At 49.1% G+C, this 25,269-nt stretch overlaps 2 protein-coding genes across 2 annotated transcripts in view; one reads left to right on the top strand and one right to left on the bottom strand.

Annotated features, from left to right (window-relative positions):
• The window catches only part of Myh9 (myosin heavy chain 9), an 81,629-nt gene extending 76,147 nt beyond the window's left edge, over positions 1-5,482 (top strand). The window contains exons 35-41 of the mRNA XM_051189297.1: positions 444-572; positions 1,440-1,528; positions 1,610-1,733; positions 2,043-2,251; positions 2,690-2,798; positions 2,876-3,048; positions 4,027-5,482. Of these exons, the coding sequence (XP_051045254.1) occupies positions 444-572; positions 1,440-1,528; positions 1,610-1,733; positions 2,043-2,251; positions 2,690-2,798; positions 2,876-3,048; positions 4,027-4,144 (951 nt within the window). The 3' untranslated portion in view covers positions 4,145-5,482. The remainder of the gene's footprint in view (positions 1-443; positions 573-1,439; positions 1,529-1,609; positions 1,734-2,042; positions 2,252-2,689; positions 2,799-2,875; positions 3,049-4,026) is intronic.
• A 14,401-nt stretch (positions 5,483-19,883) lies between these two features.
• LOC127225561 (NADH dehydrogenase [ubiquinone] 1 alpha subcomplex subunit 3) lies at positions 19,884-20,217 on the bottom strand. The gene has a single exon (XM_051189062.1). It carries the CDS (start codon positions 20,205-20,207, stop codon positions 19,953-19,955), a length of 255 nt encoding a protein of 84 aa, XP_051045019.1. The 5' UTR covers positions 20,208-20,217; the 3' UTR covers positions 19,884-19,952.
• Positions 20,218-25,269: the final 5,052 nt, after the last annotated feature.

The raw sequence follows: 25,269 nt of genomic DNA, 5'->3' as shown, positions 1-25,269 counted from the left end.
CTGGGAGTTCCTGTTTATAGCCCTGGCTCTTGGATTGACTCCAAGTACTTAGACATAGGGGCTTTATAAACATGTTCCCCAGGGTGGAATTGACCCTGTGAGCTAGAGGAGTTCCTGGGGAACAGCACTGTGGAGGGACCTCATCTGGTTGCTGACTGTTGTGGCTGCCACTGGGTGGCGCCATTGGTTTCAGCTTCCAGTCGAAAGGACGTTATAAGAAGGGCACAGCTTGCACTGTAGCCAGGGGTCAGTGCTGTCCAGAGATGCTCTGGGAGTCCTTGGAGGAGGACACAGGTGCAGAGCCACTTGGCTTTGGTTACTTTTTTGCCCATTTAAATGAGGTTGGCCAAACTGGTGGCGGGCTCAGAGAAGGTCCCTAAGGGGTAGAGGGTCTGAGCAGGTGTGAAGTCTGTGAAGATGCCAACCTCTCCTCCTGCACACAGGCCCAGATGAAGGACTGCATGCGGGAGCTGGATGACACGCGTGCCTCCCGAGAGGAGATCCTGGCGCAGGCCAAGGAGAATGAGAAGAAGTTCAAGAGCATGGAGGCCGAGATGATCCAGTTACAGGAGGTGGGCATCTGTGGGGCAGGGGGCTGCTGCTTTCTGGCCAGCAAGCGCCACCCTGGGGCCCTTTCCTGTCAGTAGGCCTCAGCCTGGAGGGGAAGGGCAGAAAAACTGAGCTATCTCCTGGCAGGAGTAATGGGAGGGGTCCTGGAAGGACCACATACTTGGCTTGTCATGCTTGTGCACACATGTAATGGGACACGGATGAGATTCAGTACTCCAGAACTGGCGGCAGACCCCACCGCTTAAAAGGAAATGTGACCATTTAGTCCCCTGTCCATCTCATGAAGTGATGTGTTGATTTTGAGCTTACATTGATTGCATGTGGCAAGGAGGGTCCTGAGTGCCCCCATGAAGCACATGGTGGGGAGGGGCAGGGTGGTGGACTTCCCACAAAGTGCCACCGCTGGCTTATGAAATGCTCCATCAGACCCTCTGCTGTGGCATGGCTGTTCTCTTCTACTGGGAGGGATAGCTCCCTCCATTGTTACGGTCGTGCATGGTGCTCTGTCTGCTGCCCTTGGTGGCAGAGTCCTGGACTCTAGCCTGCACTCAAGCCTGCCTCATAACCCTTCTCAGTATCTGGTCTGACTGTCTGTATTCAGGGGGACCAGCAGTGTAGGTCTGCCTGTCCCTCTTAGGCCTGGGAGTTCCTGTTTAATAGCCCTGGCTCTTAGATTGACTCCAAGTACTTAGACATAGGGGCTTTATAAACATGTTCCCCAGGGTGGAATTGACCCTGTGAGCTAGAGGAGTTCCTGGGGAACAACAGCACTGTGGAGGGACAGAGGTAGGTGTGAGGGCCCAGAGAGGACATGTGGCGCTGAAGGTTGTGTTGGTCCCAGTCATTCATGTTCTTGGTCCTTGTGGCAGGAACTGGCAGCCGCCGAACGTGCTAAGCGCCAGGCCCAACAGGAACGTGATGAGCTGGCCGACGAGATTGCCAACAACAGTGGCAAAGGGTGAGGCAGAGGGAGGGAGCACCAGGGTCTCTGGGGGCCTCCCCAGTTGCTCAGGCACTCACGCCTCTGGGTCCTCCCCAGGGCCCTAGCACTGGAGGAGAAGCGGCGCCTAGAGGCCCGTATTGCCCAGCTGGAGGAGGAGTTGGAGGAGGAACAGGGCAACACAGAGCTGATCAATGACCGGCTGAAGAAGGCCAACCTGCAGGTGAGTACCAGGATGGCAACTGGCTCTGCACACTGGGATCCAGACTCTTTGTCTGAGCTCCCTGTGGTCAACAGATCATGGTGGGCAGAGATAGGATGAGTGTTCACTGTTCTCACATTGCTTCTGACCCTGTGATGGCCCATGGCTTTAAGACCAGGCTTCAGGAAGTTTCTGGGTCCTGTTTGTGGGCAGATTCCTCTCTGAGAGAGCCAGGGTGTTTGTTGGTTCTGGTGTCTGAGGAGAGAGAGGGTCCTGCTGTGCAGTTGGGCCCCAGCCTTCCCTTGAGGTCTCTGTACTCCCTTCTTGCAGATTGACCAGATAAACACCGACCTGAACCTGGAGCGCAGCCATGCTCAGAAGAATGAGAATGTGCGGCAGCAGCTAGAACGCCAGAACAAGGAGCTCAAGGCCAAGCTGCAAGAGATGGAGAGTGCTGTCAAGTCCAAATACAAGGCCTCCATTGCTGCCTTGGAGGCCAAGATTGCACAGCTGGAGGAACAACTGGACAACGAGACCAAGTAAGCACCCCACCCAGACAGAGGGCTCAGTGGTGGCTTTTCCATCAATGCAGGTTGGGTCAGGAATGAGCGCTGTCTTCCAGGATCCACAGGTCATCTTCATTTGTTCTGAGAAGTATGGAGTTTGGGTAGGAACCCATAGCCGGTACCTAGAACTGGGGGCTTTGTGGGCTGTTCTAGTGTGAGACACTGCCTAGCTGTTTTGTGGCTCAGAACTGAGACTTGGAGGTAATGAGGACCATTCTGGGTCCCAAGCCTTAGTTTCTCCAATAGATTGGGTACTTCACCGATCTCATCCTGAGATGGCAGCTACTGGGTGTCTGGAAAAGATTAGGGCATTTTGGTCTCCAGGCCTCCATGTGGCCCCAGAAAGTAGATTTGGCTGTGTCATCTGGTGGAGAGTGTCTCCCTTTCAGTCACCATGTCTGTCCTACCCAGGGAGCGCCAGGCAGCCTCCAAGCAGGTGCGCCGGACTGAGAAGAAGCTGAAGGACGTGCTGCTCCAGGTGGAAGATGAGCGGAGGAATGCGGAGCAGTTCAAGGACCAGGTTTGTGTTCAGGCAGAGCCTTGGCTCTGGTGGGCTGCTCTCTCAGAGCCCCTTACCGTAGCCACATGTCTCTGCAGGCCGACAAGGCGTCTACCCGCTTGAAGCAGCTTAAGCGGCAGTTAGAGGAGGCCGAAGAGGAGGCCCAGCGGGCCAACGCCTCACGAAGGAAGCTGCAGCGTGAGCTGGAGGATGCCACAGAGACAGCTGATGCCATGAACCGGGAAGTCAGCTCCCTGAAGAACAAATTGAGGTGAGGTAGTCTCCTGTCCCAGACCTTAACTCAAAGGTAGTTCTGAGCGCATTTCAGAAAGTCATCTCCTTCCAGAGCCAGTGTGCAAGGAGGGGCTGCATAGTGACCGATGTAGAGGGCACCCACCCTAGTGTGCCCTTCTGGGGTCATCTTGCCTCTGGGGCTTAGCCAGGCTCTTGAATCTTACCGCAGTTTCTTGGCAGTTCATTTCCTGCCCCCCTCACCCTCCCAAGGGTTTCTCAGTGTAACAGCTCTGGCTGTCCTGGAATTCACAGAGATCCACTTGCTTCTGTCTCTGATGGGATTAAAGGCATGTGCCACCACCACCTGGCTTTTCCCAGCCTATTTTAACAGTCCATCTTCTTGCAAAGCCTAATGGGGATGTTTCCATGCTGAGGTGTTTTGAATTGGCTGCTGGAGGCCTTCTGGCTTTGTCTACACTTCTAGGAGATGCCCAAAGGGAATGCTGCCATTATGATGCAGTGGGAAGGAAAGCCAGTCTTTGTCAGTGTTAGAACTTTGCTGGCTGCAGCAGGTTTTGGAGAGATCCCATTCTTCTCCAGTCAGAGGGAATGTTTTTTAAAGGATGAAGATAAGACTCATGAGAATTCATCTGTGTTTCCTAATGTGATCAGAGGATGCCCCCGACTCCCGTGTGAACAGCTGTTCCCTGAGCTTGTGGCTCCACTTCTTTTTGTTTTGTGGTGCTGGGATGGAACTTGGGGTCCTACCTGTGTTAGGCATATGTTCTGCCACTCAGCACTCACCGTGCAGCACCTCCTGCCTCCACTCACCTGCTGCTGGTGCTCTGTGGTAAAGGCTGGCTGTTGTTCTGACCTACTCTCCTGAGAGTGCTGCTGGCTCACTTGCCCTGGCGGGAGTCCCACTGAAGGTCACTCTGAGATTAGCACACGGGGCTGCTCATCTCCCCCCCCCCCCAGCTGGGCCCCACTGACATTGCTCTGCCCCTTCCCACAGGCGTGGAGACTTGCCATTTGTGGTGACCCGCCGACTTGTCCGGAAAGGCACTGGCGACTGCTCAGATGAGGAGGTTGATGGCAAAGCAGACGGGGCTGAGGCCAAGCCAGCTGAATAGGATCTTTTGCTGCCTTCCCTCCCCAGCCCTCCACACCCCTGCCTTGAGACTGCTCTGACCATGGCCTCCCCTCCCCCCAGGCCTTACTGAGGGCATTGGCTTCCTCTGCTGCCAATGCAGTCCTTTCAGTCCTCCATACCTTTCAAGAATCTGATACCAAAGAGTCGAGGCTGGCTCAGGCCGGGTGACCAGCAAGGTTTTGCCCCACTTGCCTGAGAGCACGGGTAGATCCAGAGGGCAGCCATGGGAGTGAGTGTAGAGTTTTCTACGAATCTGTTTTTCTTCAGATAGACATTTTAATAGCTCAGGCCCTCTCCAGGTGTTGCCACCTTCCCTCCGCCCTTGCTGCCTGCTCCTCCCCACTCCTTCCTCTGCTGTTGGCAATCACACATGGTGACCTCACACCTGCCCTATGGCCCCCTTCCCTGGGCCCTTCCTGGTCCAGAAGGAGCAGTCCAGGGCTCCCACCTCTGTGCTGGGTGCAGAACACGGGGCACTCGGGGACTTCTCCCCACTCCTCTGCTCCTTCCGATTGTAAAATGTCTCAAGTGCAATGCCCCTCCCATCCCTTGCCAAGGGCAGACTGTCCCAGCACCGGGGCAACCAGACAGGGCATCAGGGCCACACTGGAAAGGCCAGCAGCCTTCTGGTGGCTTCTCCCAGCACTCTAGGGGACCAAATATATTTAATGGTTAAGGGACTTGCAGGCCTAGCAGCCAGAATATCCAAGAGCTGGGACCCACCATGCACTCAGGTGCCTCTCTAGGACCGGGGCCAAGGGTGGCTGAGCTGCACCGCTGACGCTATAGCTTCAGATCTGCCTTCCACATGGATGTTTTTGAAAGAAAGAAAACAAACAAACACCACAAGGTTTTCTTTTTTCCTTTCTTGGAGTAAGCGCTACAGTTCTGGGTGTTTTCGCTGCCTTTCCCTGGAATTGTGTTTAGAAGAAACTAAAAGTAACCTGTCCTACAATGGTCTACACTGGTTGCTGAATTTTCTATGCGCCTCACTGTTTTGTAAATGCTGCGTTTAGATTCCCTTATATCAAGAAGGCTTTTTTTTTTTTTTTTTTTTTTTTAAAGGGAACCACTCCCTTTCCCCCCCACCCCCAACAAACAAACAAAGTCAAACCATGGAACAATGTATGCCAGAAAAGCTCTGAGTTCAGGTCCCCGGTTGCTGTCACAAAGGAGTGAGTGGGACTCACACCCTCCTTTTTTTTTTTTTAATATATATAATAAAAGTGCCTTACCATGTGTCGCAGCTGTCACCACTACAGTAAGCTGGTTTACAGATGTTTCCACTGAGTGTCACAATAAAGAGTACCATGTCCTACTCTTTGGTGTCTGGGTGTCTCTCCATAGCGGAAGGTGCCCTGGAAGGGCGGGGCCAGCTGTCCCAAGAAGGCTCTTGGTTCTGTGTTTGACTGAGAGGACTCTGAGAAATTAAGAGCCTCCAACCTCTGTGCAGGCAAAGAAGCTGGGCTGCCATGGGCCCAGGGCTCATGCCTCTCCTTTCACAGCACCGTAACTTCCTTTCTCCCAGGAGAGGAAGGAAGTTATGGTGCTTACTGGGAGGGAGCTGCTGCAGTTCTAGAGGCAGAAAGTGGGGAGGAGTGGGCAGTGAGCAGAAGCCTCCAAGGGGGTGCTGTGTGCATGGCAAACACCCAACAGCATCAGTGGGGATGAAGCATGCCATAGGAAAGAAAGCTGTACAAAAAGAAGGGGTCCAAAATATGTCAGACCACACAGTGCTACAGAGAAATCAGAAGGCCTGGGCAGAGACGTCATCAGACTAGACAGTTCGAATGTGAAGGAGTGAATAAGGCCATGCCCCCACAACCTGGATCCTGCTAGATTTAAACTTGAAAGTATTGAATTTAGTGGCACATGTCTGTGATTAATAAAATTCAACAAAATAAAGTATGCAGTAATAGCACTAGCCAGGACACAAATTATAAAACCCCAGTTCTGAGTGGCACAACACTGACAACTAAAGGAAACAGATGAGGATCTGGTGGAGCTCTGAGCAACATGATATGCATTTGATGATATCTTAGGGCCTAGGGAGTGCTCTCAACCAGGACTAGCTGAGGAACTGGAGGACATCCGGTGACTAGGGTACATTATTGTGCTCCCAGTGTTGGGAGACTTGTATCCATTGGCAGACTCTGTTTCATTGTCCTGGGAACACTTGTAGACCTAGATTCCCATTTGGGATCTATAAGCCATTGGAGGAGGAAATAGGGGACTTTGACACCTTTGTAGACCTAAGTTTCTTGTAGGTCCTTGAGGCATCTGGAAATCTGTTTCCATCCGTACATATGAAGGTAGTTGGAAGTCTGGATGAGAGGGTGGGTCTTAAGAATATGGGACCTTAAGATTTTTGAATGAGCTGAATCTTTTGGGAGCCATCTATGCACTGGTGGGCATGCATGCACACTGGGATGTGGTCTTACTGGAGTAAGTTCATGTTCTGGATAACCCTGATATCAGCAGGCCCTCCCATCTTAGCCAGATCCCTCCTGGTGGTTCTATACACAGGTTTTTATGCTCACCTTTGCTGTTTTCATCAATTACCTGCTTGTTCCTAAGTGTGTTTCTCCACGGCTTAGCGTAGTCCCTTGTTACTTACGTTGATTTGCAGCATGGGACTAGGAGTCCAGGGCGTTTTGCTTGTTATCAAGGTCTTGATCTCCAGCCCTTGACTGTAGTGGAGTGGAGTGTTGATCTCTTTTGTCAAGTTTTGTGAAGGGAGCTTTTGGGTAAGAGCTGGCCACAGCCAGCAGGCTCTGTGTGGAGCCCCAGCCTGGCTGAAACAGCATCTGCAAGAGTTTGAATTTTCTCTCCTCTCCTCTCCTCTCCCCTCCCCTCCCCTCCCCTCCCCTCCCCTCCCCTCCCCTCCTCTCCCCTCCCCTCTTCTTTTTAAATCATCTTTTTATTGTTTTGTCCTCATGTATGTTTGACATGTGTGTACCTGGTCCCCATGAATATTAGAAGAGGTTATCATATCCTCTGTAACTGGAGTTAAAGGCAGCCATGAGCCACCACACGGGTGCTGAGAATTGAACCCGGGTCCTCTGCAAGTGCTCTTAGCTTGTGAACCATCTCTCTAGCCCTGTAAGAATGTACATTCTTACAATCACTGCAGACCCAGGATGCCACCAGCCCTCCAGGGGATTCAGTTGCAAGCCAAGCTCAGAGATAGGACCCACAGAGGTCTGGATGATGGAGATAGAGTCCTTGGTCTAACCCGGTGGATGTTTCCTTCCCTCCTGAGTAAAGTGAGTGGGAAGTGCTACCTCACAGACCAGCCCAAGCTTGTTCTCTCCTAGGGTAACTGTAGCATCCCCACTTGCCAGATGGCTTATAGAAGAGAGCTACTGTCAAGTGCAAAGCTGAGGTGTTAGTCAACTCCAGGGGAACCTGATGGGCCCTTGTGTTCCATGGCCTGTAATGGCATTACTGCTGTGTCTTGTCTAAACACTCCCTCTTTCTTTGATTTTTTTTTTTTAAAGGTGAAAACATTTTTGTATGTTTTTATCAGTGCTTTGTCTGCATGTGTGCTTGTGCCATGGTGGTCAGAAGAGGGCATCAGAAACCCCCTCCCTCCCAACTGGAGTCACGTGGTTGTGAGCTACCATGTGGGTGCTAAGAATTGAATGCCAGGGCCTCTGTAAGACAAGTATGCTAAACCACAGAACCATATCACCAGCCCTGAAAATTTGAAAAGGTTAGACTTTGTGTCCGTGGTGTGTGTGTGTGTGTGTGTGTGTGTGTGTGTGTGTGTGTGTGTGATTGGAGGGAGTAGGATCCTAGGAATCAAACTCAGGCCATCATTGGTAGCAAGTATCTTTACTCACTGTAATTAATATATATATTATATATATACATATATATACATACATACATACATATATAATGAGTCCTGAATCTGCATTTACAACTTAATGGCAAAAGAGAGCATCAGATCCCAATATAGATGGTTGTGAGTCACCATGTGGTTGCTAGGAATAGAGCTCAGGACCTCTGGAAGAAAAGCCAGTGTTCTGAACTGCTGAACCATCTCTCTAACCCATCTGTGTGTCTCTTAAAAGGATACTTGGCATTAGATCTAAGGCCCACAAAAGTAATCCCAGATTCTCAGTTTGCAGGCCTGGCCAACACCCCACTGCAGCCTCCATTCTGGTTATAGCACTGAGGTGCTATAGCATTCAAGGCTATGCTGTGGCATGACAGTGACATCAGCCAATGCTCCTTGGTGACTATGGAGTGTGGTGACACCCTGGGCTCATGCTGCAGAGCTGCCTAGTGGAGGTGCCCCCTCTTAACCATTTGGGAATCTGCTGAACTTGAAGCTGGATCCGTTCTCTGGTTAAAATATCTTCAGCACTTAGTAGAGTCTTGAGAACTCCGGCCTCTTGGGCCAATTGTTCATCCTGTTTGAAATCAGAGTCCCAGAGCTGCTGTGTTCATGCAGCAAATGTGGCTGATGCCCCGATGCTGTATGTGCATCAAACTGAGGGCAACATTCTCTGCATTGCAACACCAAATTTGGTAATCATGGTGTCTACATTAGGGTTTCTTTGGCTGTGAAGAGAACCATCACCATGGCAACTCTTCAAAAGGAAAACATTTCGTTGAGGCTGAGGTTTAGTCTATGGTCAGGGTGGGAAACGTGGCAGCGTGCAGCCAAGCATGGTGCTAGAGAAGGAGCTGAGGGTTCTATATATTGATCTACAGGCAACAGGAAGTCAACTGTAACACTGGGCATAGCTTGAGCATAGGAGGCACACTTCCTCTAACAGGGCCAATCCTAATAGTGCCATTTTCAGTCAAACCACCACGTGTGGTTTAGATTCTGTCATCTTTATACTTAGTTTTCAGCCTTGAAGCCGACACATTTGGAGGTATGATGTGCCATCCAAGCAAAGACAGGACAGTTCTCTGAATGACACTGGTGGCCAGGATTTGGTGGCTAAGAGCAGTGCCTGCCCTTTCCATTCCCAGCCATCATCTAGGGCTGTCAGTGAGGGATATGGTTTCTCTTTCTGTGTTTTGTGGTCCTGGCAGGCTTGTCTGTGCAGAAACCCATGTCACATGCTCAGTTTGAATATCCCTGTCCCTTCCTGCATTCTCTAGAGAAAGAGGCCAGCACAGAGGTGGGTGCCTGTTCTAGGGCATCCAGTGTAGTGTTTAGCTTATCTTCACCAGTGTGTGCTGGAATCAGGGTACCTATGGTGGTCAGTTGCTTTGGCTGCTGATCCTGGCACTGTCCACTAGGTGGTGCTGGCATTCTGCTTGACTTGCTGCAGTTTTAGAGTTATTTCATGGGCTGAAATGCCAATCCCTATGCTGTGGGCAGACATCCTGGGAGACAACTTTGGATAGCACCAGTCAAGCTGAGCTGTTGTGTAGTAGATCTTCAGATGTCAGGGAGTTTCTGGGGTTCAAGACATCTATGCCTTATCCTGCTGCTCATATAAACATTTACCTGGCTCTGCACCTTGCAGTAGTTTTGTTGGGCTGTTGAGTTAATTACATCAATCCTGATAAAGGGGGAAGACTTGATAGAAGTGTAATAACAGGGAAAAAACCCAACCCAAATAAGCATAAGCAAAAAGGGGGCTGCCAAGGATCACATGGCAGAATGCCTGTCTCTGCCAGTTTGAGTCTGCTCTGCCCCTGCTCGTTTGATGGGGACAAGTCTGGCTCTTGAGATACAAGGACCCAGAGGGCTCCTATTCAGTCCTTCTTTGAGCATCTATTCTGTTTCAGATCCTGTAGGAGAAACTGAGGCCCCTGGTGATTTGCCAAGGGGTTCAGAATGGTTATCTGGTCACACAGGCCTATATCTCCCCTGACTTCTGGTGTCATTCTGTGGGTGGAGTCAGAAAGCAGAAGCTGTTCCAGGTATCTGGTTAGGCAAGGGGACCTGGTGTGGGGACCTAGAGGAGGCACATTGCCAAACATTAACCACAGAGCCATCCCAGCTCTGTCACGGCAGGCTCATTGGGTAGACAGATCATGGGTGTGGAGAGAGACTGAGTTGAAGAGGCACAGGCTAACTCAGAACTTTGTTGAGACAGCATCTCCCTAGGAACCCAGGCTGGCCTGGAGTTGCCCATTAGTCTGACTTCAAACCCATCATCTTTCTCATCTCAGCTTCTCACGTGCTGGAATTCTAGGTTTTGTGCCACTAATGCGGCTTTTAAGGGTCAAGCTTGGTGCTTCAGTCTCACAGAGGATGGGCCAGTGATGGTCTCTGCCCTGCCCATCAAGAGCTTGTGTTTTCAACTGGTGGATAGATCACCTGTGCTACTGGCCCCTGGAGGCCACTGCCCACCAGGGGGATGGGTTTGGAGTCTCTGTAGTGGGAGAAGGATACAGCAGGCATTGGGAGTCTGGTGCCATGGAGACCATAGGAAAGTGAGGGAGCAGCAAGAACAGAATGGAAGTGTCTCACTATTTGATTGGGGAGGCACTACAGTGGGGAGGGTCAGCCATAGTAACGACATGGAAGTGTCATGGCTGCTGAGGTAGGATGGTCTTGAAGGCCTATGGGGGAATCAGGGAATGGTTGGGAAGGAGGGAGGGGCCAAAGTAGGCTTGAGGATTGGTGTACTGACTAAAAGGGCTTCAACTTGACCCTGAGAGGTCATCAAGGACTCCTTAGAAGGAGCAAGCTGTCTTCACTCCTTCCTTCCCTGCCCAAGGAGGATGCCCCAAGCTCACTGGCCAGGGGAGGATTTGCTGAACAGTGCGTGGCCCCAGCTAGGGGAAAAGAGGGCTCCTATCAGGGCCACACAGTTGGCCAGGAGTAGGGTAGGGCCGACGCTGGTTCTTCTTTCCCCAGTGTGTCCTCTGTCCTTCCTGGAACAGCTTTCCCATGAATTGAACCACAGGCCTCTTCAAGAGGTCCACCATGCCCATGTGAGCATCCAGCTGTGGCCCCTGACCAGGTCAGTGCAAGGCTTTACTGAGGGGCTAAAGGCTGGAGAATGGGGACTTTCATTGTGTCTCAATGTCTCTGCCTTGCAGGGAGTGACTAGTTATGAAAAAGCATAACAAAGAACAGAGAAGACTTAATCTGGTAATGAGGGGAAAGAATATTAACGAACCTGCTGAGAACAGACTGAGAGATTTGAGAAGCTCTGGGCCTCTTCCTTTTGTTGCTCTTTGAGGAACTGGGGCGCTCTGTTGTGGTGGCTGATCTGGTCGGTGCTTGACTGAGCCCTGAAGAGGTGGGGGGAACTAGGCAAATCTTGGTTAAATGAACCCCGTGGAAGTTAACCTTGTAATGGAGTGCTGGACAAAACATGCCTCAGTGTACCATGTGTACCTGCATAGCCATGCAGGATCAAATCTGAAGACAAAGGTAGGAAAGGGACAGTAGACTGTGAAGGGAAGTGCCATTTCATCTCATCACGCTATTCATGGGACATCTGCAGGCCTCTCTGTGCCTGGAAAATACCATAAGATGAGTACTGGCTTAGGCCTTCCCAGTGGAATTTAACTGCTTTTAACTTTTAGCCTTCTGCCTAGGAAGTAAGTCAGCTGAGGAGTCGAGGCAGCAGGCTCAGGAGCTGGAGGAGAAATTGGAGGTGCTCATCCAGATCCATGATGGTTTGCAGTCAGGCTTGTTCAGTAACATGCTTCCTCCCTCAAAGTAGTGCAGAAGGCTGGGGAGGTGTTCGGGGGGGTGGGTAGACAGGGGCATGTTCTTAGAGGAAATCAAGACCCTCTAACAAGGACTTAGTCAAAAATTTCGTTGTGTATCTGAGTATGTGGGTGTAGATGCTCTCAGAGGCCAGAAGAGGGCATTAGATTTCCTGGAGCTAGAGTTACAGGAGGTTGTGAGCTACCTAATATAGGTACTGGGAACTTAATTCCTGTCCTTTGCAAGGCAACCAATACTCTAAACTGCTAAGCCACTTTTTGTGGTTTGTCTTTTCTGTGTCTGAGCATTGCAAGATAAGTTCAGGTAGCTACTGGAGCAAAAAGACAGCAGTGGGAGCCTGAAACAAGGGGCCAGAGGGGACTAGAGAGGGCCCTCCAAAACAATCGATTTTGGAGTAAAGAACACTTTGGATACAGAGGGCTGTGTAGGATCAAGCAGTGAGAAGGCAGGGAATGGGAGAAAGCCAGAGGGAGAGTTTTGTATGTGGAGGAGCCATAGTGACTTCCTAGGATGACAGCGGTGGTGGTAACAAGGATGAGGATCACACCAGAGTGGGCATATCAGTTGTCAAGGGCCCAGGGTGCCCTAGAGGGCAGTGCTGGGGAATGACATAGATTGGAGTGGCAGGTCAAGAAACTTTGTGGTGTGTTGAGGGCAGCCAGCTTGTGATCAAGGGTTGTACCTTCTCAGAGTCACAGCTTCATCATGAGTGGGGGCCGAGGTGGGGGTAGTGGATAAGGCTACCTCTCTGTTCATTTTTCTCTTCCACCCTGTGTTCTATAGTCTTTAGTTCAATGAACATTAACCAGTGATTCTAGCAAAATGGAGCATTCCATCCTGAAGGTTCCCAAATCACATGTAAGGAAAACATTAGAACATGGCACAGCATGTGTGATCATAGACCCGCCCATCCTCATCCTAGCCACCTAACTGCTAGATCCACAGGTACTTCTGTGAGGCAGGGTACTCAGTTCAGGTGCAGAGCACAGTCTGTAGGAGGCACAGAGGATCGTGTGCTCATAGAGAAGCACCAGGAGAGGCAGGAATGCCAACAGGGTTACTCCTTCAAGGGAAGGGATGCATAATCCATGCAGAAGGCTGTGAGCAGACATGGTTAATAGCTCTGTGACCTTTTGTGCTACCTTTGAGGCCAAGACCACAGTGGATTCTCCCCCAGACCCTCACTGAATTTGTCTATTTATAGAATCCAGCTTTATGAAAGATGTCACATGTATAGAAAGAGTTTTGATGTTGCCGTGTCTTAAGCCTTATTGTGCATATGGTTTAAAGTTAATTATCACCAGGAAAGTCCACCAAATTGCAATGTGCTTAAATATGCCTAAAATAAACTATGTGAGAGTCAGACTCCTGAAGTTGGAGCCAACATTGGCTACCTAGTTGTGCTGGAACAAGTTACCTTCTGGCCTCCTGAAGATCGTTACTCTACTGGCCATGGTGGCTGCAGAGGTCCCTTGCACAGCCTGTCCTACAAGGCTGCACTCTGTCCTCAAGCTGGCTTCTCCCAGCTGATCTATAGCTGAATCCCCTTCTGGCCATTTCAGTAGTGCCCCACCTGGTCACTTCTGGGGTTGAGATTCATTAAGTGGCAAGTAGTCAGCCTTGCCAGGGTAAGGGCAATAATATGTGGATAAACACAGCCTTTCTCCATGGTTCTGAGACATCTTTGGAAACATTAGGCGGCTGGGGAGTGTAGCCAGACTTTTCTTTGGGCTGCCAGCTCACAAATAATGACACGGAACTCATAAATTAACCCATACTTTTAAAATCTATGTTCTTACATGTGGGTCATTACCTCATCTCTGTATTTTCCATCCTGCTTCCTCCATGTCTGGCTGGTGACTCTGCCTTTCTTCTACCCAGAGCTCTCTCTGTACAGCCTAGACTCTCCTGCCTAGCTATTGGCCATTCAGCTTCTTATTAACATCAATCATGGCAATACATTTCATACAGTGTAAAACACAGTGTACATCAGGGGAGGACAGAGGCCTGGTGGCCACAAAGGCATGCTCTTCCCTTGAGTATAAAGAGTTTCTTAGGGCTGGGCATGGTAGCACATGCACACTTTGGAGGCAGAGGCAGGTAAATCTGTGTTTCACTAGTCTATATAATGAAGTGAGTTCCAAGACAGAAAAAGCTACATAGTGAGACCCTGTCTCCCTCCCTCTACCTAAAACAACAACAACACAACTCAGTTTCTTAGATAGTAGAGATCTTCAAGAGAGCATTCACACAGGATAAGAGGGTTTTCCAACTTTGGCCTCATCCTCTCCCCTACATATCTTTGCTGATATCCCCCTGACTTATTTCCACTGGAGTGCTGAACTCCAGCCAGATCCTTTGCTGATCTAGGAAACAATGCAGATGACAGTTCTAAGTAGAGAGGGTGGGGAGATGCTCTATGCTTATCAGGGTCACCTCTAGCAGGCATTCCCTGGTTCTCTAGTGCTTTTGAAAGCCTGTGTGTGGGCCAAGCCCCAGAATATCTGAGCATGGTCTCTCAGGATGCTGCCTACTCAATGCTCAGTCATTCAGTTCTCAAGATTTTATAAACTGAAGATTAGCAGTTGCCTATTCTAAGCAAGGTGACCTGTGCTTAGGGCTCCTGCTGTGATAGTGTGTTTTACATGACAGAGATGCCACACAGTAGGGAGAACAGAGCAGGGGTGGAACATCTCTTTATTTCCCAAGTCTTTTCTCCACCTTCTTACTGCCACCCCAACACATTTCTTGCTGTTTTCCTCATACAACACTGAGGTGATCACTTGGCTTGTTAGTGTAAGACCCTCAGAATGAGGAGTCTCCCAGTTTCGGTCGGTACCCCCAAGAACTCAATGTCCAGTCCAGTTGCTGCAACACGGAAGAGGCTTTAATGAACAGGAAACGTTTGCTCAAACGGGCTCCCTTAGTATGAAGGCTAGAGAGGAGCCCCATCCCCCGGGCACAGGTGTTTTTAAAGGCAAAACCCACAAGCTTAGGGAGGGGTGTGACTCTCTGTCCATTGAGTACATGACCCTTTGAGGCTCCGATGATCTCACTATTAGGGTCAGCAGACCTTAGGGCCTCAGGGTGTGCTAATTAATCTTGTCTGGGCAAACCAGAGGTACAGTTATCTCTTCGTATCTAAAGGACACTATTCATCACCTGCTGACTCACGGAAAGGAGGGGCAGTGTGAATTCTTAGTATCCTGCCATCTCAGGGCCTTGTGAGGGGAAGTTAGCAACTTCCAAGGAACTAATATTGGTCTGGGGTAGCTTTCCCGGTCAGTCTGTCCTTCATTTCAAGTGAGGGGTTTCTTTAATTTTACTTTTTTGTCTTTTATTCCCCCCTTTTTATTTTGTCAATAGTTCTAATCTTAGAACTAGGGAAATTAAGAGGCAGCCTCTGCTTGGCTCAGGAGGATTCTGTACTGTTATCTAAGTATCATAATCTGGACTGCACTCATTTATTATTTTTAACAAAAGTAACAATTTTTTCCAACAATAAGCAACAAGAGAGGAATAAAAATGAGCAGTTGTAAGAGGCTGTCCCTGGGTCCTATAACCTGGAGTGGCATGGGAGTGGGTCTAGAGGAGGAGGACATATTCTGGACTGGCCACAAAGTGGGCATTTTCACCGAGTCTCAAGGTTTCCTGTGCGGTGACATCTAATGTAATCTGGATCTCCAACTTGGAAGTGATATGAAACTTCCAAGTCTCCTGCCACGTAAGCCTCCCGGAGCTGCTTCCGCTCTCGCTGTCTCACCCACTCAAGCACCTTAAGCCTAGCGAACAGAGGCTGGGAGAACAGCGCATCAGCACTATGTCCAGAGGCAATTTCCACCAGTGGAGGGGGCCCCCCATAGAGCCGTTTATAGGGGTTTAGCCCAAACAGTCCAGGGGTGTTTCTAACCCTGAAAAGCACAAAGGGTAGGAGAGCTATCCAGCCATTAATGCCAGTCTCTGCGGTCAATTTAGTGAAGGTCTCTTTTGTGGTTCTATTCATCCTTTCTATCTGCTCTGAGCTTTGGGGTCTGTATGCACATTGTAATTTCCAATCAACCCCCAATGTCTTGGCCAGTCCCTGACTTACCTGGGCAACAAAAACTGGACCATTGTCTGATCTTAGTACTTTAGGTATTCTAAATCTTGGGAAGATTTCCTCCAGTTTTTTCTTAGCCACCATGGTTGAGGTCTTCTTCTTGGAAGGGTAAGCCTCTACCCATCCTGAAAATGTGTCTATAAAGACTAATAAGTACTTGTTACCATATTTGGCATGGTTTACTTCCATGAAGTTCATTTCCCAGTGAGCGCCTGGATGACTTCCCCTCAGTCCTTCCCAGGAGGCATTCTTGCAGGGTTAGCATTAACCAGCTGACAAGGCGCACCCCCAGTAGTCCCAGAACATGACAAGAGGATGCTCTAACCAGTCTCCGCAGATGGTTAGCCCCTAGGTGGGTTAGACGATGTATCTGCTGGACGTACTCTGACCCTTCCGAGTGGGGTAAAATCTCCTTTCCATCTGAGGTATAGCAAGTCCCCTCTGGGGTCTCAGTGAAGCCATCTAATTCCTTTATTTCCCGCCAGTCTTCCAGAGTATACTGTTGTCCAAGTTCTGGGGCTTTAGACCTCTCTATTACAGGCAGCAGTTTGATACCCTGGGCTGCCTACTTGGCTACCTGGTCAGCAATCTGATTTCCTTTTGAGATGAAATCTTTGGCAGGCTGCTGGCCCAAACAACGTGGGCTCCATCCACCACTGCTGCCCCAGCCATTCTTTTACCTTTTACCATGTAACTGCTCCCATCGCCAGCGGGATGTCCGTAAGATCTTTGCGAACTCCAGTCTCTTCAACCAGCAGTTGATGGCAGTCATGAATCACCGGTTCATCAGTCTCCTCAGGCAGTAGAGTGGCAGGGTTGAGGGTGGCTGGTGGAGCGAAAGTAATCCTCTCAGTGAGAAGCGGGCTTTGGTAGTGAGTCATGCGGGCATTGGTCATCATCAGTCGGGGGCTGCCGGACAATGTTCTCCAATGCGTGGGGGCTATTATAGTTGCTTTCTGCCCCAAAGCCAGCTTGTCAGCATCTTTGACCAGTACCACCACGGCCGCCATAGCTTTTAGGCAGCCAGGCCATCCACTGGCTACAAGATCAAGCTTCTTTGACAGATAAGCAAATGGCCTGTTCCATGGCCCTAGGGATTGAGTTAAAACTCCCCAGGCGACCCCCTTACACTCATCCACATAAAGGGTAAAAGGTTTAGTTACATCAGGGAGAGTTAGAGCAGGTGTACTCAGCAGGGCCTTCTTAATGGCATCAAATGCCTCCTGATGCTCTGAGGTCCAGGAGAATTTTTTCCTTAGTCAGCGGGTAGTGTGGAGCTGCTAAGGTCTCAAACCCTGGGATCCATAGCCTGAAAAACCCAGATGTCCACAGAAATTCTCTTACTTGCCTGGTCATTGTTGTGGAATTTTAAACCCTTGGGATAGTCGGGTCCAGATGAGCTGCCCAGTTCTGCACGTGTCAGAGTCCTTCCATTCAAAGGCAAAAAGCAGTTGGCTGGTGGGATGTAACCTCGAACGAGTGGGGTACCCGGCCCACGCCAAGGTCCACTGTTCTTCGGATAGTCCATGAATCACCTTGGGCTTGGGGCTGCCTTTAATTTTATCTTTTCTCAGGGCTTGGACATTTGATACCTTGTTTGTCTTCTTGGGACAGTCCTTTGCCAAGTGTCCTTTTTCTTTACAATATGCACACTGGTCCTTGTCGAGTGGGGTCCTATTGCCCAGGCTCCCTAGCTGTCAAGGGACTGTTCTAAATTGTCTAACTTTTTTTTTTCTCTCTCTCTATTTTTTTCCTTTAACCACTGAGGCCAAGATATTTTAGTCAAATTCTTTTCCTGTCTTCTGTCATGCTTTTTTTCTTTTTCTTTCTCATTTTTTTTCTGCTATCTGTGTCTCTACTGACTTTCCTCTCCTTCTCTTCTCTGTCCCTTCAATACACTTTCTCTGCCTCTTTCACTAAATCACATAACTCAGCTTTCTGTAACCCTTCCAGTCTCTGGAGTTTCTTCCTAATATCTAGGGCCCAATTTCCCCATGAAGACCTGAAGACGTGTCCTGAGACCCTTGGTTCCACCCTGGATGAAAGTCCCAGGTTGTTTGGAGGAGGGGAGGAGACAAAGTGTTGCTTCTCTGTGGGCTGGCCGCCCCCCCCCCCCCCGGACTCTGCTTCCCTCCCGCTTTGTAATTGGGCTTCTGAGATAGGGTCAAAAGGAATGCTCTCTTTACCTTAACCAAATTTTACCTTAACCAAATTGGTGGGCCATCTTGCGGCACTCGGAGACCCACCACCAGAGCCTGGCAATAGATTTTTAAGCTCTCCCTACCTTCAGCAGTGTTGAAGTCCCAACTGGGGCGAGTCAAAAGGAATCCCAAGTCAATCTCATTTTTCAGCTGCGTGGGCCGCCCATCGGCCCCAGGGATATTTTTCTAGCCTCAAGCAGAAACTGTTGATAATCATCTCAAATAGCCTGGTGAGAGAACATAAGGAACTCCACCAACCCTGTAAGGCGGTGGGGATCCTCTGAGAAAAGGGGGTGGTTAGTTTTTCAATTACAAAGATCTAGGGAGAAGGGTCAGCCGTGGAGGCTGGCATTGGGGAGACAAACATGTGCAGCGTCGGGGTCATAAGTCATAACCCTGTCCCTCAATTCCGGCATGGCTCCGCCCCGTTCAGCTGCAGCTCAGCCCCAGAGGCTCTGGCTGCCCCACCACATTCCTGGGGGTGGGGGATGAGCATGCTCATTGTCTTGCTGGGTCTCCCAGCCCTGCTCTCCAGGGGATCTAAAGTCAAACTTAGGTGGGGTAGTTAGTTGTTGACCCATGGGGAGAGTAGAAATGGACACAAACAGTAGGAACAGAAGGATGCGACAGAACAATCCGAGAAACAGGACAAGTCCCCGTGGTAGACAAATGGCGCCCAAACCAAAGTTACAAAGCAGGAGGGAAGTGGAGTCCGGGGGGCCAGCCATCCCCTGGAGAAGTGACACTTCCGTCTCCTCCCCTCCTCCAAACAACCCGGGACTTTCGTCCAGGGCGGGACCAAGGGTCTCAGGACACGTCTGTCTCCCCCTGTAGTCCTACCAAATACAAGTCCTGTGCAAGCCAGGCACAGATTCAAATACTCGAGTCAAAAACACATAACATCGGACACATCAGACATACATCAAACATATAGGTTGTGAGCTCTATCTTACTTCTAACTGGCAATGGAATTGAGTCTGGGGGTCACCAGATCTCAGTGGGACCTCCAAAATGTAAGACCCTCAGAATGAGGAATCTTCCAGTTTCGGTCGGTATCCCAAGAACTCAATATCCACTCCAGTTGCTGCAACACGGAAGAGGCTTTAGTGAACAGGAAACATTTGCGCAAACGGACTTCCTCAGCACACAGGTTAGAGGGAAGCCCCATCCCCTGGGCACAGGTGTTTTTAAAGGCAAAACCCACAAGCTTAGGGAGGGGGTGTGACCCTCTGTCCATTGAGTACGTGACCCTTTGAGGCCGATGGTCTCGCTGTTAGGGTCAACAGACCTTAGGGCCTCGGTGTGTGCTAACTAATCTCATCTGGGCAAGCTATCTCTTTGTTTCTTAAGGACCCTATTTACCACCTGTTTACTCACGGAAAGGAGGGGCAGTGTGAATTCTTGGTATCCTGCCATCTCAGGGACTTGTGAGGGGAAGTTAGCAAATTTCAGGTCAGACTGTCCTTTATTTCAAGTGGGGGGGTTTCTTTAACTTTATTTTTTTTTGTCTTTCATTAGCAAGAGGGCTGATTGATACATATCATGAGTTAAAGGCTATATTATTTGTGCTAATTAGCAGGATCAACTTTGTAATGGCAACTTGAATATTGCTTCAGGCTAAGGGTATTAGCCTTTATTTTCCAAGATACATCTCTGTTGTCCACTGAGTTCCTGTGTTATGGACCTTCCCTATGAGCCTCAATGATGACATTGTGTCTGCACCTTTACAGATGCTGTTGATTTTGTTTTAGGTATTTTTTTTTTTTTTTTTGTCTTCACATTTTTATTGAGGGGCAACAGGGAAGAATTCCATCAGCAGGAGTATTCACAGGTTCTTCAGCCATTCCAGGCTTGGGCCCTGAGGGTCCTGGGGGTGGCTGGGCACATCGGGCATGTTCCCATCATCTCGAACAGGCACTGGGTAGTTGTAGGGTGTGGCCCTGTTGATCATGCTGGCATACTTGGTGTAGGGGCTGATCATGGGCATAATTATAGCCAGGCCCCAGATCGAGAAAGACACCACCAGCCCCGGCTCCTTCGCCCAAGCATTCTTCAGGTAGGCAGTGAGTCTCGTGGCCATCTTGGTCTTGGAAGCGCTTTTTAGGTATTTGTTTAGAGACACAAAAACTCAGAGGCCTCCACTGGACAGTCTCATTGGATTAGCCCCTATGCTAGTTTGAATATGAATGGTCCCCTTAGGCTCATATATTTGAATGCTTAGTCATCAGGGAGTTGTAATACTTCAGTAGGATTAGGAGGTGTGTCATTGGAGTAGGTGTGGCCTTGTTAAAGGAAGTCTATCACTGGGGGTGGACTTTGAGGTTTCAAATTCTCATGCCAAGCTCAGTGGTTCTCTTCCTGCTACATTCGATTCATGATGTAGAATTCTCAGTTACTTCTCCAGTACCATGTCTGCCTACTCCCGACATGCTCCCAACCATGATGCTTATGTACTAACCTTTAAAACTGTAAGCAAGCCCCAATTAAAATACTTTTCCTTATAAGAGTTGTCACGGTCAAGGTGTCTCTTCACAGCAATCTTCACTGACATCTTTTCACCCCAGCCATGGGTCTGGTGGACCATCTGCCACTTCCAAAGGGAGGGTGTCAAAGAATCGGTACAAGGTAAGCTGAAGTCATGTGCACACTTGGCTTGTGCCTGTCTGAAAATAGTCAATGGAGGTGGTGTTTTTATGATCTTAGGTATTTGTGCATGTTTGGTAAGTGCCCAACAGTCCCAGCCACATATGCTTCCTTTGGTTCATCTACATTACTTGGAGGGTGTTCCAGGTCCATGGAGAACACAGGACATGTGTTAGTAGGTTGTACATGGCTGCATGAAAGGATTGTTTTTAGGCGCTTCTGGCATCCCTTCCTTCAAGGGTGCTAGGTCTGCCTTATGACCCAAGTCTAAGAGATGGGTGATGATGAGAAGATACCATCCAGCATGATGTCCTTTTTTGGGTTTTACAAAGGGAAGCAGGAGTTGCCTGATTCACAGATAATAAAGGAAGTGGCCCATGGTGAAAAATACTAGGACCACACAGTAGAGTGTTGTTTATCTGAGAGCTGGCAAGACATCTGCCAAAGTCAGCAATACCTCCAAGGTTGGTTACCAGAAACACCAGCTAGGGCTAGCAGCCAGCAGACAAGCCAAAGTCCATAGCTAAAAAAGCAGTAGGCAAAGATACATAGACTTAAGTGCATGGCCTTCTTCCAAGCTGGGTGAGAGTGTGGGAACTGTGTGATCATCTCTCTAGCTGGGCCAAGGTTTGGCCCTTGATATGCGTAGGAAATGAACTAAGCTTAATAAAAATGAGCTCAGTTCCTGCCATACAGTTCTGTCCAGTTCCTTCTATCTGTCCTATGAAAAGCTCCCAAGGCAAGCAATTCCATGTTTTTCCCTCTTGGGACCCATGCTGCTCCCAGGGATTTTGCCCATGTTAACTTTCCCTTAACAGAATCTGCTCTTGTTTGCTCTGGGTATGTTCATGTCACTAATTATCATTCACATGAGACAATGCACTTGAGATTCACAGTCTCAGTTGACTTTTGGTGATCTGAGTCCCTGAGTCAGGCCCCTTTGGCTTGAGAAAGGCCCTGTTGTTCTCTGCATCAGAAGTGAGCAGACTGTGTCATCTTACTAGCCCTCTCCTCATTTTGGAAATAATGTCTCTTACTGAATCTGGAGTTCATTGATTCATTTAGACTTGCCTGGCCAGCAAGCCCCAGGTAGCTTCATGTCACTGACTCTTCAATATTGGGACTACAGATGTGTGCTATTGTGTCTGGCTTTTTAATCTGTCCTCGGGATCTGAACTCGGGTTCTCACACTTGCAAGGCAAGTACTTTACTTCCAGTGAATAATTTCTTGAGCCATCTCCATCCCACGGTCTTTATGCTGGGTTGGGCTGATGAGAGGAAGAGGCAACAGTAGCATCAGGGGCCACATCAGTGAAGATGGCAGGCGAGACAGGTGCCAAGGAAGAGGGCACAAGGGTTGTAGCATATGAGGACCAGGATTGGCAGCCGTAGTAGATGGAGAAATGGTGGAGAGCTCAGCTTGTACAGGCAAAGGCTAACAGGAGTCAAGCCCAGAGACAGCAGGCTCTGACTGCCAGAAGAGCCTAGAGAACTGTGAAGCACTTAGAGCTGGGACATGCCCTTGATGGGTTATCTTAGTCCTGCCTCTTTCCTGTTGGTCCCTTATGTTTTCTGGCTGCCCTATGGTGATCAGTTTTCTTCCCCCACACCCCTGTGCCATGAAGTTTCTGTCAAAGACCGAAAAGCAATGGAGCCAGCTAACTGAATGGAATGGCTAAAGCATGAGCAGAAATAAGTTTTTCATGCTTTAAAATGTTTCCTGGATGTGTGTCACAGTGACAGAATGACTGACCCAACACAAGAGGGTGACAGGGAGGCCAGAGAGAGGCTAGAGTCTTGCTGGGTTCACTGGTCTGTGGGGGTGGGGGCTTGTAGAAGCATTCTTCCTAGCTGTGGGAGGACTCAGGAAAGATGGAAGCTACAGAAGTCCTTGCTTTCATAGGAGTATAGGAGTATATAAACACACACACACACACACACACACACACACACACACACAGTGTTGGGAGTATATATAATATATGAGCGCATGCTCATATGCAGGTTTCTGGAGAAGAACCCGTCAGTGGTCTTATCCAGAAGTAAACCTCATATGCCATAGTAGTGATCTGCCAGGCTACGTGTGCCCATTGGTGCAATAGTGACCAAAGGTCATAGGAACAACCAGCTGCTTTTGCACTGTATTTGAGGGATGTCTGTTTCATAGATAGAAACTCATGTCAAATATTATAAACTTGCTCAAAAGCCAGGAGGTGTTTGTCTTGGGAGATCATAGGCACAAGGGCGGGGGGCTACTACAGTTGACTTGCTAAGAATGGACATGTTGTAAAGAAGCCTTCTGAGTATTTATATCTATACTTACACATTAGTGCTCACTCACCCTTATCCAGAGGAGTTTTTCTCTGCAGCAGGCAGCAAGCAATGCTGGTTCATGCCTGCTTAAGTACTGAGGATAAGTGACTGTTGTGTGCTGAACTCCAGTTGAGATATCCATGTCACTTCCCACCTCTCCACACCTGCCAAGGCTCAGGAAACATCATGGAGGAGGGATGGAAAGAACTTAAGAGCCCACAGAATGGGAGGAAAGCTGTGAAATGCTCTCTTCTGGGCATGGCAGGGCTGTTGTAGCTATGAACTCATTGTAGCTATGACCAGCTGTACACAGTCAAGTTGACCAGATCAGTCAGTGTGTCAGCAAGGGGCACCGATTAGATTCACTGGGTTAAAAAAATGAAACAAAGGTAGGAGGGGCATGTGTCATGGGTGTCTTAGAAGAGTGTGTGTAAAGGTTGGGGATGAATATGATCAATATAATAGTCTGCATGTATGAAATTGTCAAAGAAAAAATAAAAGAAATGTATGAAAGAAGTCACCAGAGTATCCAACCCCAGAAGCCAGCTCAAGAGCTTTGTTTCAGAGTGTGGTGAAGGGGATGTGCAGACAATAAGGGGGTGCTAGTGTGCACCAGGGGAGCTCTTGAGAGCTCTGCTAGAATTAGCAGCTAGGTGATCAAAGGTTTTCATAGCTCTCACCTAAGAATGCATTGCTGCTGTTTGGCTCTGATTTGGGGTCTTAAAAATGGGCTTTGCAAAGGAGAGGGGGACTATAGGCAGGATAGTTACCAGCTGCCTATTAATCTCCGTGGTGGTTTTTCTAGGAAACAGGTTGTCTTCAGCTGTGGCCAGCAAGTGCTTGTTGGCAAGTAGAAGCTGTCAGGGTCAGGGCCCCATCCTGACTGCTTGGTAGAGTCTAACTCCTGATGTCACTGTGTCTTTTAAGAGATGGAGCCTAGTGGGAGGTCTCAAGACTGGACCCTTCCTGTGCTCTGGTTTCCCACCTCTCTATATGACCTCTTCCCTCCCCTCAGCAGGGACTGCCACCATCATTCATCACTGTGAAGTGATGCAGTTGGTGGCTCTCATTTGTCCACACCTATGTCCAGCATTCCCCTAACCCCTGTGCTGCTGGGGAGAAGAAGAGGTCACTGAGTCAGACTCATGGGCCTGGATGAACTCCTGAAACTTCTGTTCCAGGTCCTTAGCCCACTGCTGCAGCTTTGCAGCTGACTCTGCCTTTGCACCCTTGTGCAAATGCTTTGAGTTTTTAGAGGCAGTTCATATCCATTATAAGGGAGACACCTGTGGTGGCTGCACCCACTGGCATGAACTGCATAGTGTCCATTGCTGCTTGATTGACCTTGTGAATCATAATTTTCTAGCACCCTTTTGCTTTCATTCTTAATGATTCTCACTGTGTGTTATGTGCTCTGTTTGTTCAGAACAGATTAAGAGACTGTCTTTTATCCTCCAAGGCAGACTGACATATTAAAGATATTTCCACTCTGGCTGTCTCTCTGTAGAGATAGGATTTAAGGAGACACCTGTGCAGGGATCCATCCCTCACTTTCTACAGCAGACATTGTAGACCAGAGGTTACGTAAGACCATTGGAAATATCAGATATTTACATTAAGATTAATTGTTTTGGGTTCTAATGGCTACTTCAGGTAAGAGGGTGAGAAGATGAGAAGTCAAGCACACAGGCCTTGGGAGTCAGGTGAAAGGAAGAACGGACTCCTTTATTTAGCAATGGATACAAACTTACATACTCTTCCAGCACCCAGGCATCCTGATCCATTGACTTTGCATAGAATCAGTACTTCTGACAGCTCCTGTTGGTAGGGTCTTAGACAGAATTGCTTAGCTGCTCCTCATTGGCTGGGCAGGATGAGGCCCACTGACAGCAACTGTCAGCTGCCAAGTTGGCTCCTCTCTGCCTGGTAGGCCTTAACTTCCAACAGTTCATAACAGTGGTAAATGACAGTTTTGAAGTGGCAATGAAAATAATTTTATGGTTGGGGTCACCACAACATGAAGAAGTATCTTAAAGGGTTGGATCATTAGAGAGGTTGAGAACCACTACTGTGGATAATTTCCAAGCACACTCACCAATACCCAGTTCCTACAGTGGCTTCTCCCATCACCTTCACTAATACCATGACCCCAAGGCGAGGTTTCTGCCTCATTGAGAAGAACACCT

Source organism: Phodopus roborovskii, unplaced genomic scaffold, assembly GCF_943737965.1.
Source record: "Phodopus roborovskii unplaced genomic scaffold, PHOROB, whole genome shotgun sequence".
NCBI lineage: Eukaryota > Metazoa > Chordata > Mammalia > Rodentia > Cricetidae > Phodopus > Phodopus roborovskii.
The sequence above is the reverse complement of the archived record's forward strand: the minus strand, read 5'-3'. Positions and strand labels throughout refer to the sequence as shown.